The sequence below is a fragment of the Miscanthus floridulus genome, chromosome 13 (genome assembly GCF_019320115.1).
Source record: "Miscanthus floridulus cultivar M001 chromosome 13, ASM1932011v1, whole genome shotgun sequence".
Lineage (NCBI taxonomy): Eukaryota > Viridiplantae > Streptophyta > Magnoliopsida > Poales > Poaceae > Miscanthus > Miscanthus floridulus.
Window position 1 is genome coordinate 66,398,262 of NC_089592.1, and position 25,088 is coordinate 66,423,349.

The 25,088-nt window shown below is 46.3% G+C and overlaps 2 protein-coding genes across 5 annotated transcripts; one reads left to right on the forward strand and one right to left on the reverse strand.

Annotated features, from left to right (window-relative positions):
- Positions 1 to 756: 756 nt before the first annotated feature.
- On the forward strand, positions 757 to 9,940 carry LOC136499112 (respiratory burst oxidase homolog protein E-like). Its single transcript, XM_066494810.1, has 14 exons — positions 757 to 1,696; positions 1,802 to 1,961; positions 2,074 to 2,122; positions 2,480 to 2,593; positions 2,691 to 3,185; positions 4,316 to 4,738; positions 6,953 to 7,048; positions 7,989 to 8,104; positions 8,200 to 8,370; positions 8,479 to 8,638; positions 8,724 to 8,912; positions 9,009 to 9,137; positions 9,254 to 9,332; positions 9,541 to 9,940. Exons 1-14 carry the CDS (start codon positions 967 to 969, stop codon positions 9,648 to 9,650), a joined length of 3,021 nt encoding a protein of 1,006 aa, XP_066350907.1. The 5' UTR covers positions 757 to 966; the 3' UTR covers positions 9,651 to 9,940.
- On the reverse strand, positions 9,333 to 24,476 carry LOC136499113 (cyclin-dependent kinase C-3-like). 4 transcript variants are annotated; one of them, XR_010769904.1, is made up of 13 exons: positions 24,207 to 24,476; positions 20,453 to 20,542; positions 18,449 to 18,530; positions 18,265 to 18,355; positions 18,146 to 18,172; positions 17,915 to 18,012; positions 16,034 to 16,106; positions 15,800 to 15,914; positions 15,555 to 15,672; positions 10,792 to 10,937; positions 10,639 to 10,696; positions 10,287 to 10,425; positions 9,333 to 9,463 (listed from the first exon to the last, which is right to left on the reverse strand). XR_010769904.1 is itself a non-coding variant. In XM_066494813.1 (13 exons), the coding sequence occupies exons 3-13, from the start codon at positions 20,539 to 20,541 to the stop codon at positions 10,378 to 10,380; spliced, it is 945 nt and encodes a 314-aa protein (XP_066350910.1). In that variant the 5' UTR covers position 20,542; positions 23,042 to 24,093; positions 24,207 to 24,340; the 3' UTR covers positions 10,163 to 10,377. The 4 variants fall into 4 exon arrangements, 3 of the variants coding, with proteins under 3 accessions (XP_066350910.1, XP_066350908.1, XP_066350909.1); XM_066494813.1 differs by lacking the exon at positions 9,333 to 9,463 and adding an exon at positions 23,042 to 24,093 and having other exon boundaries at positions 10,163 to 10,425; positions 24,207 to 24,340; XM_066494811.1 differs by lacking the exon at positions 9,333 to 9,463 and having other exon boundaries at positions 10,163 to 10,425.
- Positions 24,477 to 25,088: the final 612 nt, after the last annotated feature.

Below are 25,088 nucleotides of genomic sequence, written 5' to 3' on the forward strand. Positions count from 1 at the left end.
GCTGCTGCTCCTTGTCTACATCTACCACTCCAGTCGCTGACACTCTAGTTTCAGTTTCTTGAGTCTGATTAATCTCACAAGCAACGATTTCATCTGTGTCCCCCATCTAGAAATGAAATGTTTCAAATCAGAACTGAAGAATAGCAAGGAGAACAGGAGAAGACCAGAAGAAGTGAAGAACTAAAGATCGATCTAAACTTACATTGGAGGACTGCTCGGTCCGCGCTGCCGTTGTCTTGGTCGGAGAACTTCACGAGGGTGGTGCTCGTGCCGGCCGCCTCCTACCTGCGACTGCGAGCGCCTTCGGGCTCCCTGCTCGTCGCCGCGACCTACTCCAGTCGCCCACCGCCGCGCTCTGCTGGGGCTGTCCACCGGCGCCGCCGCCACGTTGGGCACTGTCCTAGTCGCCTTTGCCTGACTGCCTCTGCTCAGGATGGCCGGATGGGGGGTTGGGGATTCTGGATTCGCCAGGATGGCTTGATGCCCTGATGGGCCATGGTGGGCTGGGGTCTAGGGAGCGACGGAGCGTGTGTGTGCGCTCTGCTTTCTGGCCACGGAGATGTACAACGGTTTGTTCGGTTAATCGGTTCGGTTTGAGTATAAAACCGAAGCCGAAGCCGAACACCGAACAGTGCAAAACTAGAAACCGAACTGCAAACTGAAAACCGAAAAAACCGACACTTTGTTCGGTTCGATTTGGGGTTTGCAGTTAAAAAATGCCCAGGCCGACGAATCCCAACCACCGGTAGTGGCACCGAACGCCAGGCGGCCGAGCAGATACATCGCCCTGCCTGCCGCCTGGCCCGGCCACAGCTGTTCAGTGAGGACAAGCAAGCTGATCACCTGAGCAGCAGCAGGGTGAGCCCAAGCACGCAGAGCGGCGCTCCAGTTCCAGCCTTCCTGGCCGCGGGGATATGCACACGCCGCAAGGGAAGGGGTGCCAAGAAGCCTAGGGGCGGGACGGCCATGTGGGCGCCGTCGCGGGGGTCGTCGTCAGGGAGCGGGCGGCGGACCTGGCGCCGGCGCATCGCGGACTACCTCGCCGACGACCAGACCGACGTGTCGGACAATGAGTCCTTCATCACGGCGCACAGCGACGAGTACGTCGCCTCCACGTCCGCCGCGGTAGGCGTCGGCGCCGGGGGAATGCTGCCGGCGTTCCTCGCGGACCAGAGCGACCTCGTGGAGGTGATGCTGGAGCTGGACGAGGAGTCCATGGTGGTGCGCAGCGTCACGCCCACCACCGCGGTGCTGTACGGGACGCCCACCACGTCGTCGCTGCCCGGCGCGGGGGCGGCGGCGGCGGCGCAGGCGCAGGCGCAGCACACGCCGGACGGCCCGCGGAGCCTGAGCCGGTGCTCGTCGACGTCGTCGCGGATCCGCAGGAAGTTCGCGTGGCTGCGGTCGCCGTCGCCGCGCCGTCCCCCGCCGCCCGCGGCCGAGGCCGCGGCGTCCTCCGACCAGCAGGTGGTGCGTGAGGCGGCGCTGGCGGCCCGCGAGCAGCGCCGCGTCCAGGCGCGCCTCCTGAACCGGTCGCGGTCCGGGGCCAGGCGCGCGCTCAAGGGCCTCCGGTTCATCAGCCGCACCACCACCGACGCCGACGGTGCCGCCGCGCTCTGGCGCGCCGTGGAGGAGCGCTTCAACGCGCTCGCCACCGACGGCCTCCTCGCCCGCGACGACTTCGGCGACTGCATCGGTACGTGACGTGCGTTCGTTCGTTCGTCCAAACTAGCCATGAACGCGATGCGATCACGCGCGCGCCCCCCACCACCACGACGGGCTGACGGCATTGGCGTTGCAGGGATGGTGGACTCCAAGGAGTTCGCGGTGGGCATCTTCGACGCGCTGGCGCGGCGGCGGCGCCAGAACCTGGAGCGGATCAGCAAGGACGAGCTCTACGAGTTCTGGCTGCAAATCTCCGACCAGAGCTTCGACGCGCGCCTCCAAATCTTCTTCGACATGTGCGCAGACACACCCCCACCACAATCCTGCACTGATTTCTTCCTCTGTTTTTTCTGTCGCAACTGGTGTTGTGCTCTGTTCTTGGCCTGAAACTAATCCATTTCAATTCAGGGTGGACGCCAACGTGGACGGTAGGATCACGAGGGAAGAAGTGCAAGAGGTAATCAAATCAAGTTGAGCGAAGCCCACTTGATCAATTATTAGTCAACTCAGTTACCGAATTAGTAATACAGGAGTGATTGAAAGTAACATGTCTCGGTAACACCTGTATTGATGTAAGTATCACTTCAGGCCTCGTTTGATGCACGTGTATCAACCTCAATCCACATGTGTTGAAATAAAATGAAATGTAATTTAGTTCGATTCCATTCCAATCCACTTAGATCAATACAAACGCATCCAAACCAGCCCCCAATCGGGTTAGTTATGCATGGAGTTTCACTGTGCGGGTAGGTACTTAGGTTTGACCTCCAGCGTGTGATCAGCCTAACTAAAAGTTTTCATTTTTTCCCCCCAGCTGATCGTTCTGAGCGCGTCGGCGAACAAGCTGTCGAAGCTCAAGGAGCAGGCTGAGGAGTACGCGTCCCTGATCATGGAGGAGCTCGATCCGGAGAATCTCGGCTACATAGAGGTCCGGATACATGCGTACAAATACACCACATCTACTTGTCAATAGCTAGTGTACTTTTGTTGACTGGCTGGCCTTGACCACGTACGCACGCACGCAGCTGTGGCAGCTGGAGGCGCTGCTCCTGCAGCGCGACGCGTACATGACCTACAGCCGGCCGATGAGCAGCGGCAGCGCGGCGCAGTGGAGCCAAGGCCTGAGCGCGGGCGCGGGCGCGGGCGCGTGTGCTGGTGGGCAGCAGCCGCCGCAGCCGCAGCCGTCGCGGTGGCAGCTGCAGCGGCGGCGGTGGAGCCCGCGTCGCGCGGCGGCGCGGGCGCGCGTGGCTGCGGCGGAGAGCTGGCGGCGCGCGTGGGTGGTGGCGCTGTGGCTCGTGGCCATGGCGTCGCTGTTCGCGTGGCGGTTCGTGCAGTACCGGCGGTTGGCGGCGTTCCGGGTGATGGGGTACTGCCTCCCCACGGCCAAGGGCGCGGCCGAGACGCTCAAGCTCAACATGGCGCTCGTGCTGCTCCCGGTCTGCCGCAACACGCTGACGTGGCTCCGCTCCACCTGGGCGCGATTCTTCGTCCCCTTCGACGACAGCATCGCCTTCCACAAGGTAATACAAAAATAAAAGTACTCGTAAGTTCGAAGTCCTGTACTTACCGCGGCGACTGGCGGAGGGTGGTCGGTCGCCGTCGGCGGCGAGGCGCCGGCGTCCGTCGTGTTTTGCGTCGCGCGGTCAATCATTGGGCCGCTGCCGCGTGGGGCCATGTGGGCTTGGATCTCGTACGGCTTTGCCGCACGACTTTTTGGCCTTTCGGACCGACAGGTTTTCCCCTGCCAGGTGGGGGCCATGCGCACCCCCCCTTGAGTCTTGTCTTGACAGAAAACGTGTTGAAATGTAAGCTAAGCGTTGATCCACGTTGTGTTCGGCCGTGCAAACAGTAAAACTTTTATGATCTGGTCCGGCGAATGCTCCAATAATGCCAAAGGTTAAGGCTGATTTTGCAATTTATAAATATTGAACACGTGCGTTCACCTTATTTCAATCCAGTTGTCACTAACGAAGTCTGCGACACATGAACCTAATACGATTATTAGACAGCTGAAAGCATAGAGAATCAGATACCCCGGGTCCCAACGATTTATTTCGCGTTTGACACTTGGTAACGACTTTGATTGCTTGCTTGCTTGCTTGATGATGCAATTAGCTAGCCAGTGCAATGCCTTATCAAGCATTAATATTTAAGGTGTGCTATCACCACCTGGTCATCATTAATTACTTGATGATGTTTTTTTGAAAGAAATTTGTATTGATTGAGATGGTTTTAGTGTTTTTAACCTGTGATATACCTTTTTTAAGCTCAACGGGGGGCCTAAATACTGTTTTTGTAACCTGTGATATACTTCTTCTGTTCTAAATTATAAGTTATTTTAATTTTTTTTGGAGAGTTAAAACATCTAAAGTTTAACCCAATTTATATAATAAAATAATAACAATTATGATACAAATAAGTTTCATTAGATCTTTCATTAATTATATTTTCATAATATACATATTTGATGTCATAAATCTTTGTAATTTTTTCTATAATTTTGGTCAAACTTGATATGTTTTCACTCTCAAAAAAGTTAAAATAACTTATAATTTGGAACGAAGGGAGTGTATATGATGAATTAATAATCAATCAAAATGAATTAACCATATATATGATGGCATGCATGCAATGCAATGGGCAATGGCAGATCATCGCTTTGGCGATCGCGGTGGGGATCTGCCTGCACGCGGGGAACCACCTGGCGTGCGACTTCCCGCGGCTGATCGCGTCGGGGCCCGAGGAGTACCGGCTGGTGGCGCGCTTCTTCGGGCGGGACAAGCCCAGCTACCGGGCGCTCCTCGCGGGGGCCGAGGGCGTCACGGGGATCGTCATGGTCATGCTCATGGCCGTCTCCTTCACCCTCGCCACCAGGCCGTTCCGGAAACGGGAGGCGGCGGACCGCGCCAACAAGGCGGCGGACAGCAGGGGCGCCCGCCGGTGGTGGCCGCTCGCCCACCTCGCCGGCTTCAACGCCTTCTGGTACTCGCACCACCTGCTCATCGTCGTCTACCTCCTGCTGCTCGTCCACGGCTGGTTCATGTTCCTCGTCGACAAGTGGTACCAGAGGACGGTACGTAACTATATCAATCAATCACTACTCCTACTCCTAATCCTAATCCATGATCGAGCAGCAGCTAGCAGTGGTTATTCTTATTCATTAGTGTGTTTAATATTCTAGCTTGCTGCTCTCTCGATCGTTACAGGCTCACATTTTTGTCCTGATTCGGTCCTTGCATTGAGGAAAGATCTATGATAGATGTGCACATACACTTTCTGTCGCTGCGATTCTTTCGCTTTGATCCGTTAATTTGCATGCGTCGCCTTCGCGGCTGTCATGTTGATGATGGGCACTGGGCACCACGGACAAGGAAATATAAAATGTTTTTTTAGATATAAGAAGGAGATATAAAATGTAGCTGATGAGAATGAAGCTAAGGACTGGTCGAGCTAAGCCAGAGTTGAGAAAGATCAAACTGTCACAAGGCAGGCAGGCATGCAAATATGCAGCATGGCCATTTGTACAGTAATGGAGTACTCGTACGTAGGGTCATGGACATTAATTAGAGATGAAGAAAATAAGGTAGGCCACACCACATTGCATGCGCTAGCCTGTTTGAGACAGTTTTCCTTCCCAAGACCTAGAGATCAATGTGCTCCAACCCCACATATACGGGACGGGAGACAATTTGATAAGCTTTGCAGAGCGGGCTTATGACTTGCGACATAAAAGATAGTTTGGAGGAGCTTAGATCAAGTACAGTAAAGGACCGTAGCCTGTAGGTAGGCTATATGCTGACGTGGAGGATTCATACATCATGCAGCACTGTTGCTGTATTGTTAGCCTTGCTCTTAGGGGGGCAGGGGTCTCGGCTTTGCAGGCTTGGCGCTCTAATCTGTTTGGTTTGCGCTCTAATCTGTCATGCCAAATTTTGGCCGTAAGCGTGTGGTGGATCTAAATGCATGTATATATAGGCCAAAACTTTAGTCAGTCATAGGCGTCCTGGATCATTGCAGCCACGCATGCATGGATGCTAGTAGCCAAACTCTTGCCGCCGAAAGGAGGGGGCAACATGTTTGGATCGCAGGTCGCAGCCATGCTCGATCAATCGCTCATGCATGCATGTTGGGAGGGTCAGGGTCAGGGTCAGGTCTCACAGGCATCATCAGGCAGTGCCTGCTTGGTTGGTGGTCCGTTGAGGTCAAGACAAGACGGAGCCCCAAGCGTATCTGCATAGCATTAACAAAGCGTACCTGTCAATCAAGCACGTTCGCATCAGTGGACACGGGCAGCTTAAAGGCTTTAGCCGTAAGCTCTCTCGTGTTCGTAGTCATGGCCGCCTGCACCCGTACCGTACGAACGCTCTCCCATGAATGAATAATATCATGACAGGAAAAGATCCATGTCGCCAGCCAGGCCAGCTCTCCATCGGTCCCAGTCCCCAGCCCAGAGCAGGGAGAGCATTGCCATGTCGTTTCATGCGTACACGTCTCAGCAACTGGCCGGATGGGGATCGAATCCTCCACATCACCACAGGGACAGGCTCACAAGTCACACGACAGACACCCCTTGGGAGTTTGGGACCTTTTTTAGCGCCAAGCCTAATCCGTTTTGTGATAAATAAACCTCCTTTTCAGGACCACTGTTGGAGAGCAGCGGCCTCTATTTTGTAAATACCTGTTTCTGGTCCTTTGCAAAATTCTGATGAATCTTGATTTGTTTTTCGTCTGTTGCCACATGTTGGCTGGACAAGGAATCAACGGTAACCAAGCTGCAGGGGGCTTCGTTGTGAAGGTGTCACCGATGTCCGCAAGAATACAAACTTTTGCACTCACCACTCTACAACTGCCATTTTTCAGCCCATTGCAAGAAACAGATCAAACACAAGGGAATCTGACAGCTGCCAAACATGACAGTGGTTTGATATGTATTGGTCTTGGTCCAGTTCAGATTAATTTGTATTTAACTTGGAACCTGAACCAATGTTGTACTATAATATAAAACGTTAGTACTGTATAACGTATAAGCACTGCTTCCTGTTGCTGCCTTTTTTTTTCCAGCCATGTTTCTATCTGCATGCAGTTTAAGTAAGATGGTCTTCACTTGGCCTGTCGACGACAATCAGATAATCCTGATGCTATATATGCTGAGACATTCTGCCAAGTGTTTTTGAGTTATCTGCACTGCACCAAACCTCTTCATTCTCTCTTTAATGGAACGGCACCAGCAACAGATCAGACGAAAAAAAAACTTGATGCTGACAGTGTGATCTCTTCGGTGATGCAGACATGGATGTACATTTCTGTGCCACTGGTGCTCTACGTCGGGGAACGGACGCTACGGGCCTTCCGATCCAAGGCTCACGCAGTCAAGATTCTCAAGGTAACTTAACATCCTAGACCACATCTAAACATCTCATTATCTGAAGTTTCGACAGCAGGTATCACCCAGGCATATATATATCATAGTCTAGCCTCTTGCCCCTGCATATATCTGTCTCATAATCTGGATGAGAAGCATCAGTCGGCACCCTCGCTGATAAGTGACAACAAACTATCACATTATATCATCATGGTCAGTTGGTCGAAAAGACAAACGGGCGTGGCTTGGTCAATTGTGTCTTGCACTCTTGCTCTTGCAAATTGTCGAAACCATCGTTGCCGTTGGGAGAACGGGCATAAAGGATTCTGGCATGTGGCCAGTATGATGAGGATATGGTGCTAGGTCATGTTGGCACTAGGATATGTAATAGGGTCATTTCAAGACTAAACTAGGGTCTGTTTGGCTGGCGACCAAAACTTGCCACGCCTAACCTTCGACAAAGTGTGGCTGCCACAGAAAGTGTGGCGAGTAAAATCGAAGCCACACTTGTGGCAAGGTTTGGCACGAAAATGAGTCTATGACATATGGGGCAGGGTGATAAGAAAGTTTGGCATGCCATAGATGTGGCAGGAAACCAAACAATTGTCGAAAAAACTATGGCATGACTGACTTTTGGCATGGCAAGCTTTGGTCTCCAAACAAACACGCCCCGATACTCACAAAAAGAATGATCTAAACAAAGAAAATGGCTTGGGGTTTTCTACTGCTGCTTTTTTTTTCCTTAAAAAAAGAGAAAATATATGATGTTTAGGATAAGCCAATTAGTTTAAAAATGAACAAATTAGCTTGTCATAAGAAATATATATATATATATATATATATATATATATATATATATATATATATATACTAAAAAAAAGGAGGGAGGTACAAATACCTGACGGTTGGAAATAGGAAGAGATGGAAAGTGTATGTTCTTACTGCAATCTGGTTCACTCAGGTGTGCCTTCTACCGGGGAACGTCTTGACCATAACCATGTCGAAACCCTACGGATTCCGCTACAGAAGTGGGCAGTACATATTCCTCCAGTGTCCAACAATCTCCCCATTTGAGTGGTATGACTGGCTCTTCATTTGTCTATCTACTTGTTCGATCACCCTTGCTTCTTTTTGTTACACTCATCTCGGATGCTTCTTCGCATGGCTGGCAGGCATCCTTTCTCCATCACTTCAGCTCCTGGAGACGACTACATCAGCGTCCACATCCAGACCAGGGGTGACTGGACACAGGAACTCAAGCGCATCTTCGTCGAGAACTACTTCACGCCTTGCGTGCCCCGAAGGGCTGCCTTCGGGGAGCTAGGCGCGGTGGAGCACAAGAGGTTCTTCCCATGCATGCATTCTCCACGCCATGTCTGCTCCCCTGTTTGAGAGCTCCCTGATCAATATGAAACTGAGCAATGCCTTGCCTCCTTTGGGCTCTGATGCAGTCCGCCAAGGTTACTGGTCGATGGCCCCTACGGCGCCCCAGCGCAGGATTTCAGGAACTACGACGTGCTGCTCCTTGTCGGCCTTGGGATCGGCGCAACGCCTTTCATCAGCATCCTGAGAGATCTTCTGAACAACATCAAGCTGGCTGATGAGCTGATGGTATCGTCATTTGTAGCATCCATTTTTCAGCTGACACGCTTCTTGCTTGCCTGACACTGACGATCACTTCGTCTGAACCTTTCAGGACCTGGCAATGGAGACCAGCCGGTCCGAGGACAGCGCCAACAGCTTGAGCGCGTTAACGGCGAGCAGCAGCAACAAGAGGCGGGCATACCGAACAAGCTGCGCACACTTCTACTGGGTCACAAGGGAGCCTGGATCATTCGAGTGGTTCAAGGGGGTGATGAATGAGGTCGCTGAAATGGACAAGAAGGTGATGCCTCTGCCATTCTGTATGCTGTTTTTCCTTGGAGATGATGTTAATGTACTCATGACGATGGGGTTCCTGTCTTCTTGATGGTTTAACCAGGGTGTCATTGAGCTGCACAACTATCTGACAAGCGTGTATGAGGAGCGAGATGCAAGGACGACCCTGCTGTCGATGGTGCAGGCCTTGAACCACGCCAAGCATGGTGTAGACATAGTGTCAGGCACAAGGGTAAACACACTTTGGTTCAGTAAACAGAGTATCATGAATTGGCTGAATAATAATCGGGGGAATGTTGATGAACATGATTGCTTTTGAACATAGTATTAATTGTAGTCATGTTTCAGGTCAGGACACATTTTGCAAGACCTAACTGGAAAGAAGTATTTACAAGAATAGCGTCCAAGCACCCAAATTCTACAGTCGGTAATATTTTGCCCCGAGTGTATTCATTTTTTTTTTCTCAGCACACTGGAAAAAAAGGGGCAGCCCAAGTGCACGAAGCTCCCGCTTGCGCAGGGTCCGGGGAAGGGTCCGACCACTTGAGAAAGCGGGCACTGAAAGGCATGAAAAAACTATTCAGCATCGATCAAGTGTTCGTCATTCTGATCATGAGAGTTTATTATGCATGCAGGGGTATTTTACTGTGGGAGACCTACACTTGCCAAGGAACTGAAGAAACTGTCACTTGACATGAGCCACAAAACGGGAACCCGCTTTGATTTCCACAAGGAGTACTTCTGATGGAAAATAGAAGTACTCCTGATTTCTTTAGTACTAGAAGATACAGATAAAAAAAATCACAGATTTTGCATAGAAGCAAACTGATCCTCTTCACAATATGTAAATGTACATAGTATACAGCAGAGGGTAATTAGAAACAATTTTTGTTAACCAAATGGGAGGGTAAAAATATGTCATGTGCTTTCAGACAGCCTTACTGCAGATATACATGTATAGATCATAGCTATCCATTGTATGCTAAGCATACAAGAGACTGAGGCCAACAATATGAATGCATATCATTCAAATAACTGTTCGTGTTTACTTTATTACTAACAGTGGCATTGTGCAGAAATCATATATGATCAATTGATTCTCCATTTATGCCTCAGCTGTTGAAGCAACTAGCATGCTGGGACTGATTTGCATTACGTTAAATAGTTTGGAGGTAGATATGAAACACTGTCATGAAAATATACGAAGAATCACTACTTGTTATTAATGAATAATCAAATACAGTTTGCCATGAATAATAATGTACAACACATCTATATATATATTATATTTAAAGCTAGAACAGACAAAGTTAAACTGCTTGCTAGTCCTAATCCAATGTCAGCAGGAGAAACAAGACTTCAGTCTTCAGGTAGTACTTACACCAATGAGATCCCCAGACCCATTCTGACAAGGTAAACAAAACTTAGTCGCAGAGAACAGCGAATCTATACTTCTTTCCCCCCATATGAGTTTAGTTGATGAAGTATGCCGCACCAAGAGCATCTTGTGCAGAAATCCTCTGCAAACAAAGACAGACACCAATTATTAGACCATTTCCAACATTTTTCAAATTAGTTGAGATGCGTATAGCAGGTCCATTGACCCACCTAAAAAAACACTAGCCATGAATATGCTGATATGGAGTTTGCATTAGTCAGCATGCCTCAAATCAATTCTCAGATAACAAAGCAATTGTTGAAAGATAGACGTGTGAAACATAAGAGCAACATACCTGTGAAGGATTAAGGATCAACATTCGTTCAATTAATTCAACAGCATGACAGTCAAAGCTGAAAAGAATTTTTTGACATATTAAATTCAAACATAAAAAAAATTAGTAACCACACTAAATACCTACATGTAAGAAATATAGTCAGCGGATTACTTTTGCAACATATCTCTCAGGCTTCGTTTAGTAGGAGTCTCAGGACTGATAGTCATAGTCTTATACAATGGTAGCTTGGAAACACCTGGCCAGTTTTCCTCGTTTGGAGATCCACACAGTTCAAATATTTTTGATAACTGCTCTTGCTAAAACAAAACACAAGCTTCTGTCAAGGTTTCAAGCATAAACATAACAAAATAAGAAAAGTTGAATGATGTCAATAATCTGAAACTACTCATCTATATTCGAGGAAATATTGTAAAGACGTGTTGCCATGCTCATGAGTAAAGAGTTATAGGAGCTGACTATAAGTGGAAACATGAAAATAGCCATTAGCGTGTTTTATTACTAGGATATCCAACACAAACAAAAATCACTGAACAAACTGCGACAACAACAACAACATAGCCTTTCAGTCCCAAGCAAGTTGGTGTAGGTTAGAGTTGAAACCCACCAAGAGCCCCAAGTCACGGTTCAGGCATTTCAATAGCTGCTTTCCAAGCACTCCCATTCAAACATAGATCTCTAGGTATATCTCAAGCTTTCAAATATCTTTTTATTGCCTCCCCCATGTCAATTTCGATCTTCCTCTACCTCTCCTCATATTATTAGCTTGGCTTAGGACTCCACAATGCACTGGTGCCTCTGGAGGTCTCCTTTGTATATGGCCAAACCACCTCAACCGATGTTGGACAAACGTTTCTTCAATTGGTGTTACCCCTAGGCGACCACGTATATCATCGTTCCGAACTCGGTCCATTCTTGTGTGACCACAAATCCATCGCAACGTACACATTTCTGCAACACTCAGTTGTTGAACATGTCGAATCTTTGTACGCCAACATTCTGTTCCATACAACATAGCCAGTCTAATCGCCGTTCTATAAAACTTGCCTTTTAGCTTTTATGGTACCCACTTGTCATAGAGAATGCCAGAAGTTTGTCGTCACTTGATCCACCCTACTTTGATTCTATGGCTAACGTCCGCATCAATATCTCCATTCCTCTGTAGGCACTACTTGACCTTCCAAACTCACATCTCCCTCCTTCTGTGCAGCTCCGCCAAAGTCGCATCTCATATATTCGGTTTTAGTTCTGCTCAATCTAAAACCTTTAGACTCAAGGGTCTGCCGCCACAACTCTAGTTTCCTATTTACTCTCGCCTGCCTTTCGTCCACTAACACTACATCATCAACGAACAACATACACCAAGGGATATCCCCTTGTATGTTCCTAGTAACCTCATCCATTACCAAGGCAAAGAGATACGGGCTTAAGGCCGACCTTTGATGAAGTCCAATTTTAATCGGGAAGTAATCTGTGTTACCATCGTTTGTTCGAACACTAGTCACAACATTGTTGTACATGTCCTTTGATGGGACTTTATGTTTGTCCAAAGCCCACCACATAACATTTCTTGGTATCGTGTCATAAGTCTTCTCCAAGTCAATGAAAACCATGTGGAGGTCCTTCTTCTGCTCTCTAAACCGCTCCATAACTTGTCTTATTAAGAAGATTGCTTCTGTGATTGACCTTCTGGGCATGAAACCAAATTGGTTTGTTGATATCTACGTCGTTCCTCGCAAGCGTTGCTCGATGACTCTCTCCCATAGCTTCATAGTGTGGCTCATCAACTTAATTTCCCGATAATTAGTACAACTTTGGATATCTCCCTTGTTCTTGTAGTTTTATACCAATATGCTTCTTCTCCACTCCTCAGTCATCTTGTTCGATCGAAAGACATTGTTGAACATCTTGATTAGCCATACTATAGCTATATCCCCGAGACGTCTCCACACCTTGACTAGGATACCATCAGGGCCCATCGCTTTGCCCCCTTTCATCCTTTTCAAGGCTTCTCTGACCTCCGATTCTTGAATGTCATCAAACGAGTCGTCCAGCTGAACGGTGGTGTTCTCGTTCTCACCATTGAACAATTTATCAAAATACTCTTGCCATCTATGTCTGATCTCATCCTCCTTCAACAAGAGTTGCTCCCTCTCATCCTTTATGCACTTAACTTGGTTGAAGTCCCTTGTCTTCCTATCGCGAGCCTTAACCACCCTATAAATGTTCTTCTCTCTTTCCTTCGTACTCAAACGTTGGTAAATATCCTCATAGGCCCGCCCCTTTGCCTCACTCACCGCTCGTTTTGTAGTTTTCTTTGCCACCTTGTACTTCTCTATGTTGTCTGCACACCTATCATGATACAAGCGCTTATAGCACTCATTTTTCTTAATAGCCTTTTGCACATCTTTATTCCACCACCCAGTGTCTTTCGAGTCGCATCCGCTCCCTTTGATCACTCCAAGCACCTCTGAAGCAACCTTCCGAACGCATGTTGCCATCTTCTCCCACATGCTGTTTGCATCGCCTTCATCCTTCCAAGGGTCCTCTTCAGTGACCTTTTCCTTAAAGACCTTTGATGCCTTCCCTTCTAATTTCCACCACTTCGTTCTAGCAACCCTAGCTTGTTTGTTCCCACGAGCTTGCACCAGAAAGCGGAAGTCAACCACCACTAGCTTGTGTTGAGCGACCACACATTCTCCAGGTATCACCTTACAATCCACGCATGTTCGTTTATCCCTCCTTGTAAGGACAAAGTTGATTTGACTAGAGTACTGGCCGTTACTAAAGGTCACTAAATGGGACTGTCTCTTACGAAAGAAAGTGTTAGCTATCATCAGATCAAAAGCTATAGCGAAGTCTAAGACTTCCTCTCCCTCCTAGTTCCTACTACCATATCCGAAACCCCCATGAACCGCCTCGAAACCTGCACTTGATGTACCTACATGGCCATTAAGACCACCTCCTATAAAGAGCTTCTCGTTGCTAGGGACAACTCTAACCAAGCGATCTAAATCTTCCTAGAAAAAACGCTTAGCACTCTCATCATGGCCTACTTGGGGGGCATACGCATTGGACAAACTGGGAAAAGTAAGAAAAATACAACAGATCAATTCAATAAGTTCAAGATACTAATTGACAGTAAAATATAACACATGAAACCATAATACTAAGTTACTAACATCCACATTTGTTTAAAGGTGGTCTTAAAAAAAGTACTGAACTCTGATAGTCTAAAGAAATAAAATCCCTCTTTCAAAGATGTGCTATTTGTTGGAAATAATCTTGTCATAAGAGATGAATAGATGCATCTACATGCATCTATGGACTTGAGTAATCAAGAGAAAATTGACTTGTTCAAGAAAAAGCGAATGGTTGAAACTGTCTGGTTTCCTGGAATCGAGTCAAAATGCCACTAATATGGAGGGCTTGGTATTCATGATCTGGAGTATTTAGGTTGGCCTCTCCGCATTAGGTGGCTTTGGCTTGACAAGACAGACAGTTCTCGTCTTGGGTTGGATTACCTATTCAAATCCCTCAAAATGCTCAAGCTCTTTTCAAGGTTGCGGTGGAATCCGTAGTTGGTAATGGGGAAAGCATCTTGTTCTGGTCCGATAGGTGGCTGTGAGAAAATACAGTGTCTGAGCTGGGCAGCTGGCACCTAATCTTTTCAAAACAATTCCTAAGAGAGTCATAAAACAGCACACGGTTGCGCAGGCTTTGGAGACCCGCCTTAGGGTCTCAGATATTAAAGATACACTCTCTGTCCTGGTCCTGAGAGAGTACCTCTTGCTATGGGATTTGGTTGATAATATGTTGCTGCAAGAGGGGGTTGAAGATCAGCACTGATGGAAGCTCACCAGGTCTGGTAATTATTCTAGCAAATCAACCTACAATGCTTACTTTATTGGCTCCATTCGCTTTGCTCCATAGAAAAGAATTTGGAAGAGCTGGGCTCCTCAACATTGCAAGTTCTTCATTTGGCCTGCAATCAACAATAGATGCTGGACTGGTGATCGTCTAGCAAAAACAGGACTCCCTCATCCACCAGCCTGTCCTCTTTGTGATCAGGCAGGAGAGTCCATCCAGCATTTGTTGATCTCTTGCATCTTCGCTAGACAGGTCTGGTTTATTATTCTTCAGAGATTGGATTGAGCTCCATCAGTCCGGTTTCTACTAGCAAATTTTCAAGTTGGTGGTACCAGGCAATCAAGGATGTGCCTAAGGAGATGAAAAAGGGCTTAATCCACTCATTACCCTGGTGGCCTGGGAGATTTGGAAGCACCGGAATGAGTGTGTCTTTAATGGTGCAAGTACGAGCATCAAAATTTGTTACCATGTGAATGGATTTCGAACCTAAACCTAGCTTTGTAACCATGTTAGGAAATGCAAACTTACATTGTATTGCAGTCCCCAAAGGGGAAGACAAGGTTTTGTACAATATGCAGTAAACCCCTTACAATAGTGGGAAAATATACAGCATAGATATGTAAATCTAACAAAATGACAGTGTAACAGAAAAATGCATAATAGAACAAAGTAAGACAGACAGGAATCAATGGATCATATAACAGTAATAAAATAGATAAATACGCACGAATTGATGTATTTGTGCATCATGCCTGTTAGACAGGCTGTTAGTGGGCTGGTTAGGTTTATGCCATGGTTGGCCTAAGGCCCATGCACCTAGGGTTACTGCAGCCTCTAGCTCTGGCACACCCTGTGGTAAATACACATGTATCCTTTACTTGACAATCAATCAATCTAATCCCGCGTGATATTCCTCGTTTACAACACAAAAACTCATCATGTTCAATGTTCACAATACCAAATTTCATGTAAATAATAATTCACTTATTGTAGGAAAAATAGCACCAGGAGCAAGAGCACAAAGGAGAGAAGTGTATGCATCATACCTCGGTTCTGCCAGGGAATAATGGTTTCTTAAGTAAAAATTCCGCAAATATGCAACCAACAGACCAAATATCCACAGGTTCAGCATAACTTGTGGCACCAAGAAGCAACTCAGGGGGTCTATGAACAGTTGTAATTATGTCCACATCAGCACATATTCATGGAAAAAGTTGTGTTAGTATAAGGGGTAAAAAGGTTTTTGGCCCAAACAAATGTGTTATGATGTTATTTTCCCCATTCCACTTACCGGTACCATAAAGTGATGACATGATTTGTTAAAGTTCCATCTCTCGTGAACAGCCTTGCAAGGCCAAAATCTGCGAGTTTTAACAACTTACCACCAGTTATTAGAAGATTAGCACCTACAAACAATTCAATAAACAGGCAAATATGAGATCAAAACATAGTCAGAGAAAATGGGGTCGAAGGCACAAATGGCCAGAGATGCAAAGTTTCAAGTTAAATCTAAAAAAGCGAAAACCTTTGATATCCCGATGAAGTACATTGTTGACATGGCAGTACTGCAATCCTTTTAGCAGCTGCCCCATATAAACCTGAAGAAATGAAAATTTGCATCAATAACTGGTCATTTTAAGAAACACACTAATGATTAATGACATATCTCACTGTTAATTCATAATTTTTCAGTAATTCTTTGGTCTGCTTCTCTTCAGCGCCTAAATCAAGGATTCACTCAAAATGACTTATTTCCCCAAGTCAAATCCTTAAGTAAAATGCATTATTTCATGGCATGCCACCGCCTAATCAATTTATCGGCACTTGCATGCATGTTTAGTGCACAGGCACATAACAATACGTCAAGGCATCCGCAAGGGATCTGGTAACTCAAGCTAGGCTATGCCCTGCCCCAACAGTTTTTTTTTCTGAAAATTTGATCCCAACTGGCACATAATGAAAATTTGAATGGAAAATTAGAGGCCGCACAATGCCGTTTTGGATGAGAAATTAGATTCCTGCCACTTATGCATGGATGAGAACAAAATAACAAATATAGGAGGTCACTGGTACTGGTGCATCAGCATAAGCCCATAAGCTTTGCAGCCTTCACCACCGTCCATGCAATCAGGGACGACCTCGCCATCGCTCATGAGGGCTTCATCTTAGTCATCTCAGATTCCATGGAGTCTGGGATGACATCTCACCAAAGCCAACGGGTTGCTTCTTGTTTTTCACCCTTGTCCATGGATACTAGGGATGACATCTAAGTCGCCAATAGGTACATCAATCTTTGTTTCCAATAATGTTATTACTGTTTTCTTGACATTTGTGGCGCATCCATGGAGGATTGAGAATAAGCCCAACCAAGCCAGGCAGAACTATTTGTGCTGTTCCACACCACTTCGTTTGACTGCGAGGCTTCAACTTCCTCTCCTTCGTCTCACCCCCGCTCACGTGCCTACGCTCCACTCGTCAGGGCAGCGTGTGCTGCCGTGAACAGTGGGATGCAGCACTAGGGCTGTGAATTCATGTAGGAGTACTCCAGAAGGTATGCTTCATACTTCGGGTGGGGCTAGGGCTAACTAAATTATATATATCCCTTTTTTCTCTTTAATTTAGAATTCTTTTTATTGTCTTTAGTTGATCACTTGATTCATTGTTTAGCCAAGATGAACAGGAGGTTGAAGACCGTTTGTAGCTTTATAAGCCAGTTGTTTCAAGCCCCCATTCTGCTGAAAATCATAATGTGACAAATGATCAAGCTACTGAATTAACTGTTTCAAGCTCCCATGCTGCTGAAGATCCTAATGTGACATATGCTTTCTTGTTATGTTCTGCTATGTTTTGGGGTATTTAGGACAGATAACTTTCTTTGTATTGCAAACATGAAAAACATGCGCTCATTTGCTTGTTATCTATGTTCTAGCCAAAATCAGTATAAGCATATGTGATATGATATGACCCTTGTGATGCCCAAATACTGGTTCCACCCCTGGAAATGGACCATGAAGCAGCATCATACATTCATATGTGATTACTAGTGGCTAACGCAGCAACCAACATTGCTAATGACATGCAGCAAACTTAGAGTTAACAGAGGCACTACTGACAAAAGGGCGTACCCAGTGCAGAGAGCTCCCGCTCTGTGCGGGGTCTGGGGAAGGGTGTCAGTGGCAAGCCTTACCCTCGCCTGTGCAATGCGAGGAGACTGCGACTCGAACCCGGGACCTTCCGGTCACAGGCGGTAAGACTCTACCGCTTGCACCAGGCCCGCCCTTCGCACTACTGACAAAAATCAACAAAAAAACATGCATAGGGAAGCAAACAATGCCTTAGTTTGCTAGAAAAAATGTGAAGAGAAATGTGCCCAAGATTTATGGATGGAAGGGGTACACTTGAGTACCTTGACTTGGGATGGGGCACTATGGTGCAATACTTTCTTCAAATCATGGTCCATGTATTCAAACACCATGTAGATATCTCCCCTATAGATGTGATCATCTGCACAGTCCACAGGATAAAATTATATGCAGGTAAAAATCAATTAACAGGGAAAATATTAAATCCATCAGCATGAACTACATTAGTGAAGAATATAAGCAATCAAACAAAAGAGAACTGAGTGATACTATACCTGATCCGCCTGTTCCATGTGCAGAACCTGAGAAATTTTTTAAATAAATGGTTAAGCAATGTCATTGTACTAATGCACTCTATTATATATCTAGAAATGACTAGATGAACATTTGTTACCAGGAGATACTACAATCTCTTTCAATCTGATGATGTTCTCATGGTCCAGCTTTTTTAATAGTTTAATCTCACGCAAAATTTGGCGTGGAAACTACAGAGGTACTGAACAGTTCAGAGGGGTCTATAACGCGCACAAAACAATGTGCTTGAGTATTATTAACTTTGCTGAGATCATAAAGCTTACCCCTTCTTTGCCATCATCCAGTTTTATTTTCTTAAGTGCTGCTCTTTCCCCAGTAATAATATCCACAGCTTCAAATACCTCGCTGAGATTTGTAGGAAAAGACACGACAGTGACAAATTAGGCGGTTAGATAGACCATAGATATTCATGTAGTAGTAAAATGCCCTGGCAGTTCAATGTAGATGGCAAGGAAATAACACTAATGAAAATATGGCAGGAGATCTCCTTTATTCCATTTTCTTATGATGAAATAATCCTAAGGACAAGAAAGAACAACAAGACTGAAAATTTAACCGTTGTTATTTCAAAGAGCCTTGTTTAGCAGGTTATTTCAAAGATCTTAAGACATAATGGAAGACCATTATAGTGATATAGTCCACTGATTCAGTAAAAGTAGGGGTTCAGAAAGGACTATAAATTATTGTCAGTGAGAAAGACTATACCGAATGGTTCTATTGATTCTACAAGAATGCCACAATTTTTCTCAAGAGGTTTGATCTTTTGCATCTTCATACACCTTGCATGTTGCACAGTACATAATCAAATTTGCAATGGAAGTACTTGTCCCTATTAACCATTTTAGAAACAGAATAAAAGGTCGGCGCTATTTTATTTACGTTCCACTGAATACAATCAGAGTATCAGACCCTCTCAGAGGGAGTATTTTACAATAGTCAAAACAGAAAGAAAAGAAAAACGCAAGATTCAAACACTATGTTACCAACTGAAAGCAAAATAATATCTTGCAAAACCTTACATTTTGAGTGCATATGCTTAAATTATATTTCCAGAATAAAGAGGTTCAAGGCTATAAATTATAGGATAAACAATGATATATACTTTTAAACGTAAAAATTTTCTTTCTTTTGGCAAAAGGAGCAAGCTCTAGATTTGACTCTAGTTCCAGTAAAAAGCAAAAGAATGGCCAAGTGAAGGGGGAGAATCGAAAACATAAGAACATACTGGCTCCTGATCCTTAACATGAACTACTACTCATACACATAAAACATCATTTTTCTATACACACAAAATCCTATACTGAGCTATCCACATGGAGTTGCATGAAAGCTAGATCTCATAAGATAGGGCTCTAGTGTCTGAAACTCTTCATCATAACCTTTCTTCTATAAAAGCATTGGCTGAACAGGGGAATGTGACAACATATCTTGATTATCAGATTATCTACTTGGTGAAAATCTTTTTGCTGACCTAATGTGCTCCAACATATCGAGATATGAATTCCAGAAATATGCTTTCTACAGATAAAAGCTTAAAAAAAAAAAGCTTTCTACAGAAAACGGCACTATTAGGACTCAGGATGTCCAAAAAGATAAAAAGCTGACGCAACAGAGCAAAGTTATAAGCATAAATACTGGTAAAATGCATATAATCAGGTTAGTACCAGATGTTATGGGATTTTCTCCCTTTCATCAGATTAAAATAAAAGGACATTACCTAGCTGCAGTATATACATAGATAAAGGTTTCATGATTGCTATACTTCAGAACTTAATGTATGCCTAACAATTCAGGCATTCTACCTACCTACCTATATTGTCCAACACTACCAAAGGAACCCTAAGCAACTAACTAAATGATTATAGCTTTAATGATGCCCAATAACTGACGGCATCTAGGACAAACGGCACTGTTAGGACTCAGGATGTCCAAAAAGATGAAAGCTGATGCAACAGAGCAAAGTTGTAAGCATAAATAAGTGAAATTCCTGGTAAAATGCATATAATCAGGTTAGTACCAGATGTTGTGGGATTTTCCCCCTTTCATCAGATCAGATTAAAATAAAAGGACATTACCTATCTGCATTATATACATAGATAGAGTTTCCATGGTTGCTATCAATGTTTTTGAGGCGCCGCGGCGAGGCGCGGCGCCCGACCCCCTTCACAACGCCTAGGCGTTTATGGCGGACGCCTAGGCGACGCCATACACACGTTGTAAGGCGCCGTAAGCTAGAGTTTTATATAGTAAGTGCAGCACATACATACCTGGTTTGTTCCCAATTCTGGAGCCCAGGTTCCTTTCTTCCCTTTCCAAAAGCTCTTCTCCCATGTAGCATCCATCCCCCTTGAAGCATACTACATGACAATTCCAAAATTCAGCAATCTATGACATGAAGAAATGTAAATGAACATGTTACATTGTTACCAGCTGCTGAGAATTAAATAAGAAACAATACACAAGAGGCAATACAACAAATTAGCAAGCATTAGTGGCTTAGTGCATTAGTTCATGCATGAGCATGACAAATGACATCATAGTTTGTCTCTAATAGTCCACAAACTTAGAGACTGAAAGTCTGAAGTACTGGACTCTAAAGCATTCTAATTACTAGTCAACTACACCAAAGCCATACAACATGAGTGCAGGACAAGGGTGTAGGACACAAAAGGGCTGAGTGCAAATCTCTGTTTCAGCACTCAAAATCCATCATCAAACTCATCAAGATCAGCAGCGTCGTCTTGATCAGTAGCAGGAACATTGCCAGCTTCTTCACACTCGCTCACTTCTGCATCATCATGTGGGTCTTCAACTTCGTCTTCCTCTTCGCCATCTTCAGCAGCAGCAGCAGCAGGAACATTTCTGGAGCGTCTATAATACTGAACAGGAGCAGCAGCTCTCCGAGGAAGGTTACGACCCTGCAGCGCTTGTGATGCACCGATGGCTTCATCAACATGCTGCCATGTGAGGTCATCAACAGCATCAGACCCTCGAGCACCCGGAACAGGCACATGCAATGAATCAGCCCATTCATTGTCCCAATCGAACTCCTCAATGACCAAGGGGTCATATTTCTTGCCTGCCTTCTCACGCCTAAGCTGAAACCTTGTTCTCATCTTCCGATTGTATGAAACAAAGACAATATCATTCAATCTCTTGTGCAGCAGCCTATTCCTTTTCTTTGTATGCATCTACAAAAAAATCAGATGGGAAGCAAAACAAAAAATCAGATTGTATGCATCTAAATATAAACTGTTAGTCACAAGGATACTCACATGACTGAAGGTACTCCAACATCTCTCACATCCTGAGGATGAAGCACAAAGACTAACTATACGCTTAGCAAGTCTTTGTAGTTCAATGGCTCGGCCACCATAAGAACGCCACCAATCAACTGGATGAAAAGGACAACACATATTAGGTGTTTGGAATGCAATTAAGTTGCTGAAATTTACAAGCTGAGATAAACAGCACTTACGAGGATTCATTTTGTCATAGCTTTCCTTTGCCATTTTGTTTGAGAAGGCTTCTCCACGTTGCTCTTCATACTCAATGGCCTGCCTATTGGGCTGTTGCCTCACAAGCAATTTCAAATTGCCTTGAATTTGCTGCATTAAAGGCTACACCACACTCCATGAACCACAGTGCCCATTGCATATCCACATATTGCTTCTCCTCCTTAGTCTTTGTGCTGGACTCAATGGTGGGCTGAAAGTCCTTTGCACGCCTTTGATCTACTATCTGTTCAGGTGTTCTTCTAAGCATACCAACAACTGACTTTGTTGCATTGGTCTTTGGTGTCTTTGGTGTAGAATTGACACTGCTAGCTGTTGAAGCCTTGAATTGGAAGATAGCATGCCTTTTCTTAGCGGCTGTCCCAGAACTTGGTTTTTTTGCAGCCACTTTTGGTGTGGCATTTGCTGCTGCTGCTTGTACATCTGCAGCTGCTACCTCCACAATTTCATCTTCTGGTTCCCCATCCTCCTCAATACCATCCAAGTACAAAGGCCTTCTTCTCTTCTTTTGCAAGTAAGCTTCCATCTCTTTCCTGATTTCAGTGCTAACTTTTGGACAAAGGATAATATCTCCATATCCACCAGCCAAATGTTGCTTGAACCTCTTTATGCCTCCTGAACCCTCATGTCCACACAGGATACATGTCACCCAGTCTCTCCTAGCAGGGTCCTGCCAGTAGCCATATTTCCAGCCTGGATCATTGGACTTTGCTTTCCTTGCTGGATCAGTCTTGGGATCATACTCAGGTACTTCAACTGTGCTTGCCATGTTGCTGGATGCTACATAAAAGAAAGCAAGAGCCTTATGTAGTGCAGCATTCAGTTTTCACACTGTCATTCAGTTTGCACACATGGAAGCAACATGGAAGCAGCCATTTTCAGACTGGTCACAGCTTGCACACTGAATGTTTCAGGCTATCAGTTCAGTAGTTCAAAGCAAAAAAATTCAAGATAGAGAGCTGTTTCAGGCTATCAGTTCAGTAGTTCAAAGCAACATGGAAGCAAAAAATTAAAACCATGATAATCAAGATAGAGAGCTGTTTCAGGCTAAGCAAAAGCAGTCACAACAAAAATTCATCAACATTGGACTATAAATCACCCTTCTAGTAGTTCAAAGCATCAGTTATACCAGGCGGAGGCAGAGCAGGTTCAGAGCAGAGCAGACAGCAGACAGCTATAACAATATCATTGCAGGTTCAGAGCAGAGCACGAGGAGGCAGAGCAGGTTCAGACTTCAGAGCAGACAGCAGAGGAGCACGAGTGGAGGCGGGGGAGAAGCAGAGCAGACAACAGACAAGCAGAGCAGACAAGCAGGGAGCAGAGTGGAGGCGGGGGACATACCAGGCGGAAGAGCCCGACGGAGGCGCAGTCAAGCGGAGATGCAGGGGCGGACGGCCAGGTGGAAGGGCCCGACAGGCTCCACGGCAGGGGCGGACGGCCAAGCGGAGAAGCAGCTGCCGACTGCGGACGGCCGGCGGACTGGAGACTGCGGACGGCCGGCGGACTGGAGACTGCGGACGGCCGGCGGACTGGAGACTGCGGACGGGGCAGACGGAGGCAGAGTCGACGGAGGTGCGGACGGAGGCAGAGGCAGAGGCAGTGGCAAGCAGCGACGTGCGATGCACGGCTGCCTCCGCGGCAGGGGCGGACGGCCGGTGGACTGGAGCAGAGGAGCAGCCAAGCGGAGCTCGAGGTAAGCCCACCGCCTTCTCTCTTCCTCTCCCCTCGCCCGCACTCGCGGCGCGCGGTCGATTTCCCGCGCGTAGGTCCTATCTGGGCGGCCGCGTGCTCGATTTCCCGCGTCTGTTGCTTTTCGCGCGGGCGCGCGGACGATTTCCTGCAGGGCCGCGGTCTTTTGGCGCCCTTCCCCCACGAGTAGGCATACGGCATCCGCGGCGCGGCTGTTGGCGTCCGCCCGACGCCTTTCTACACCTGGGCGACGCCTAATACGATTAGGCGGACGCCATACCATTGCAGGTTGTGGCGCCCCCGACGCCCAGCACCTCTGCCACGCCTTGTCGCCTAGGCGACGCCTAGGCGACGCTTAGGCGACGCCTCAAAAACATTGGTTGCTATACATCAGAACTTAATGTATACGCCTGCCTAACAATTCAGGCATTCTGACAGAAATACCTACCTATATTATCCAACACTACCGAAGGAACCCTAAGCAACTAACTATTGAGTAAAGCTTTAATGATGCCCAATAACTGATGGCATCTAGGACGAAACAACAAAAGCACAGTAGCTCCACCAACAAGCGATGGCCTACACAAAGTCTCCGCCGACAATTGCCTCCAAGTACGCCATGAATCGTGCAACCACGGACCAAACGGATCATCATCACTCCGCCGCCGGCCGTACGATCCCATCCCACGGCCACTCAACATCTACTGCAATTGCAGCGCGCGGCGAACGATTCAGGCTGAACAGACCAAAATGCAAGGGAAATTCTAGCCCGGCCAGCGTGCGTGCCGCCGAGGGGATTTCGGTTCAGCTCGCTTACCCGTAGGTGCCCTCGCCGATCTTGCGGATGCGCCTGTAGCAGTCGACGGTGCGGGCGCCGGCGGGGGCGTACTCGGCCAGGTTGAGCGCGCCCAGGGGCGCCTCCTCGCCGTCCATAGACAGCTGGAGGCCGCGGCGGTGCCGCGAGACTGAGCCGGCTCCGCTAGAACCTCCAGAGGCTTGGGCAGCAGGGCAGCGACGGCACGACGCGGCGGTTGCGGAAGCCCCAGGACCAGTGAGTCGGGAGTGTCCTACGCAAGTCAAAGCGACCCAGTCGTATACCCGTTCCTTGCTGGGCCTGGCCTTGTTCAAGAGGAGAATTGGCTATTTGCCGTTATAAAGAATGGGCTTCGCAAAATTACTATCAGACCCATTTCACTCCACTTTTTTTTTTCTAAAACAAAAGTTGTGCACAGAATCTAGTCTAGACTCTAGAAGTCTAGATTGATTATGGCTCTAGTTTTTTTTATTTTTAATTAATACCGTCAGTAGGGTACACAGTAAGTTTCATACAATCAAAATCCAAAATCCAAATGAACAGCTACAGTATACGCATCAAAAGTTGTGCACAGAATCTAGTCTTCTAGACTCTAGAAGTGTAGATTGATTATGGCTCTAGTTTTTTAATTTTTAATTAATACCATCAGTAGGGTACACAGTAAGTTTCATACAATCAAAATCCAACGACGATTTAATATCTGTAGCCTGTATACGCATGCTGGAAGTTCTGATGGTATAAGGACGCTAGACAGCATCCAAAATCCAAACGAACAGCTACAGTACATCTGGTACATGATTTGCTAATTGCTGATGACGAACACATAGACGCAGTACTATGTATTTGATTGAGGAGGAAAGGGTGGCCAATTGTGTTTTCACATCG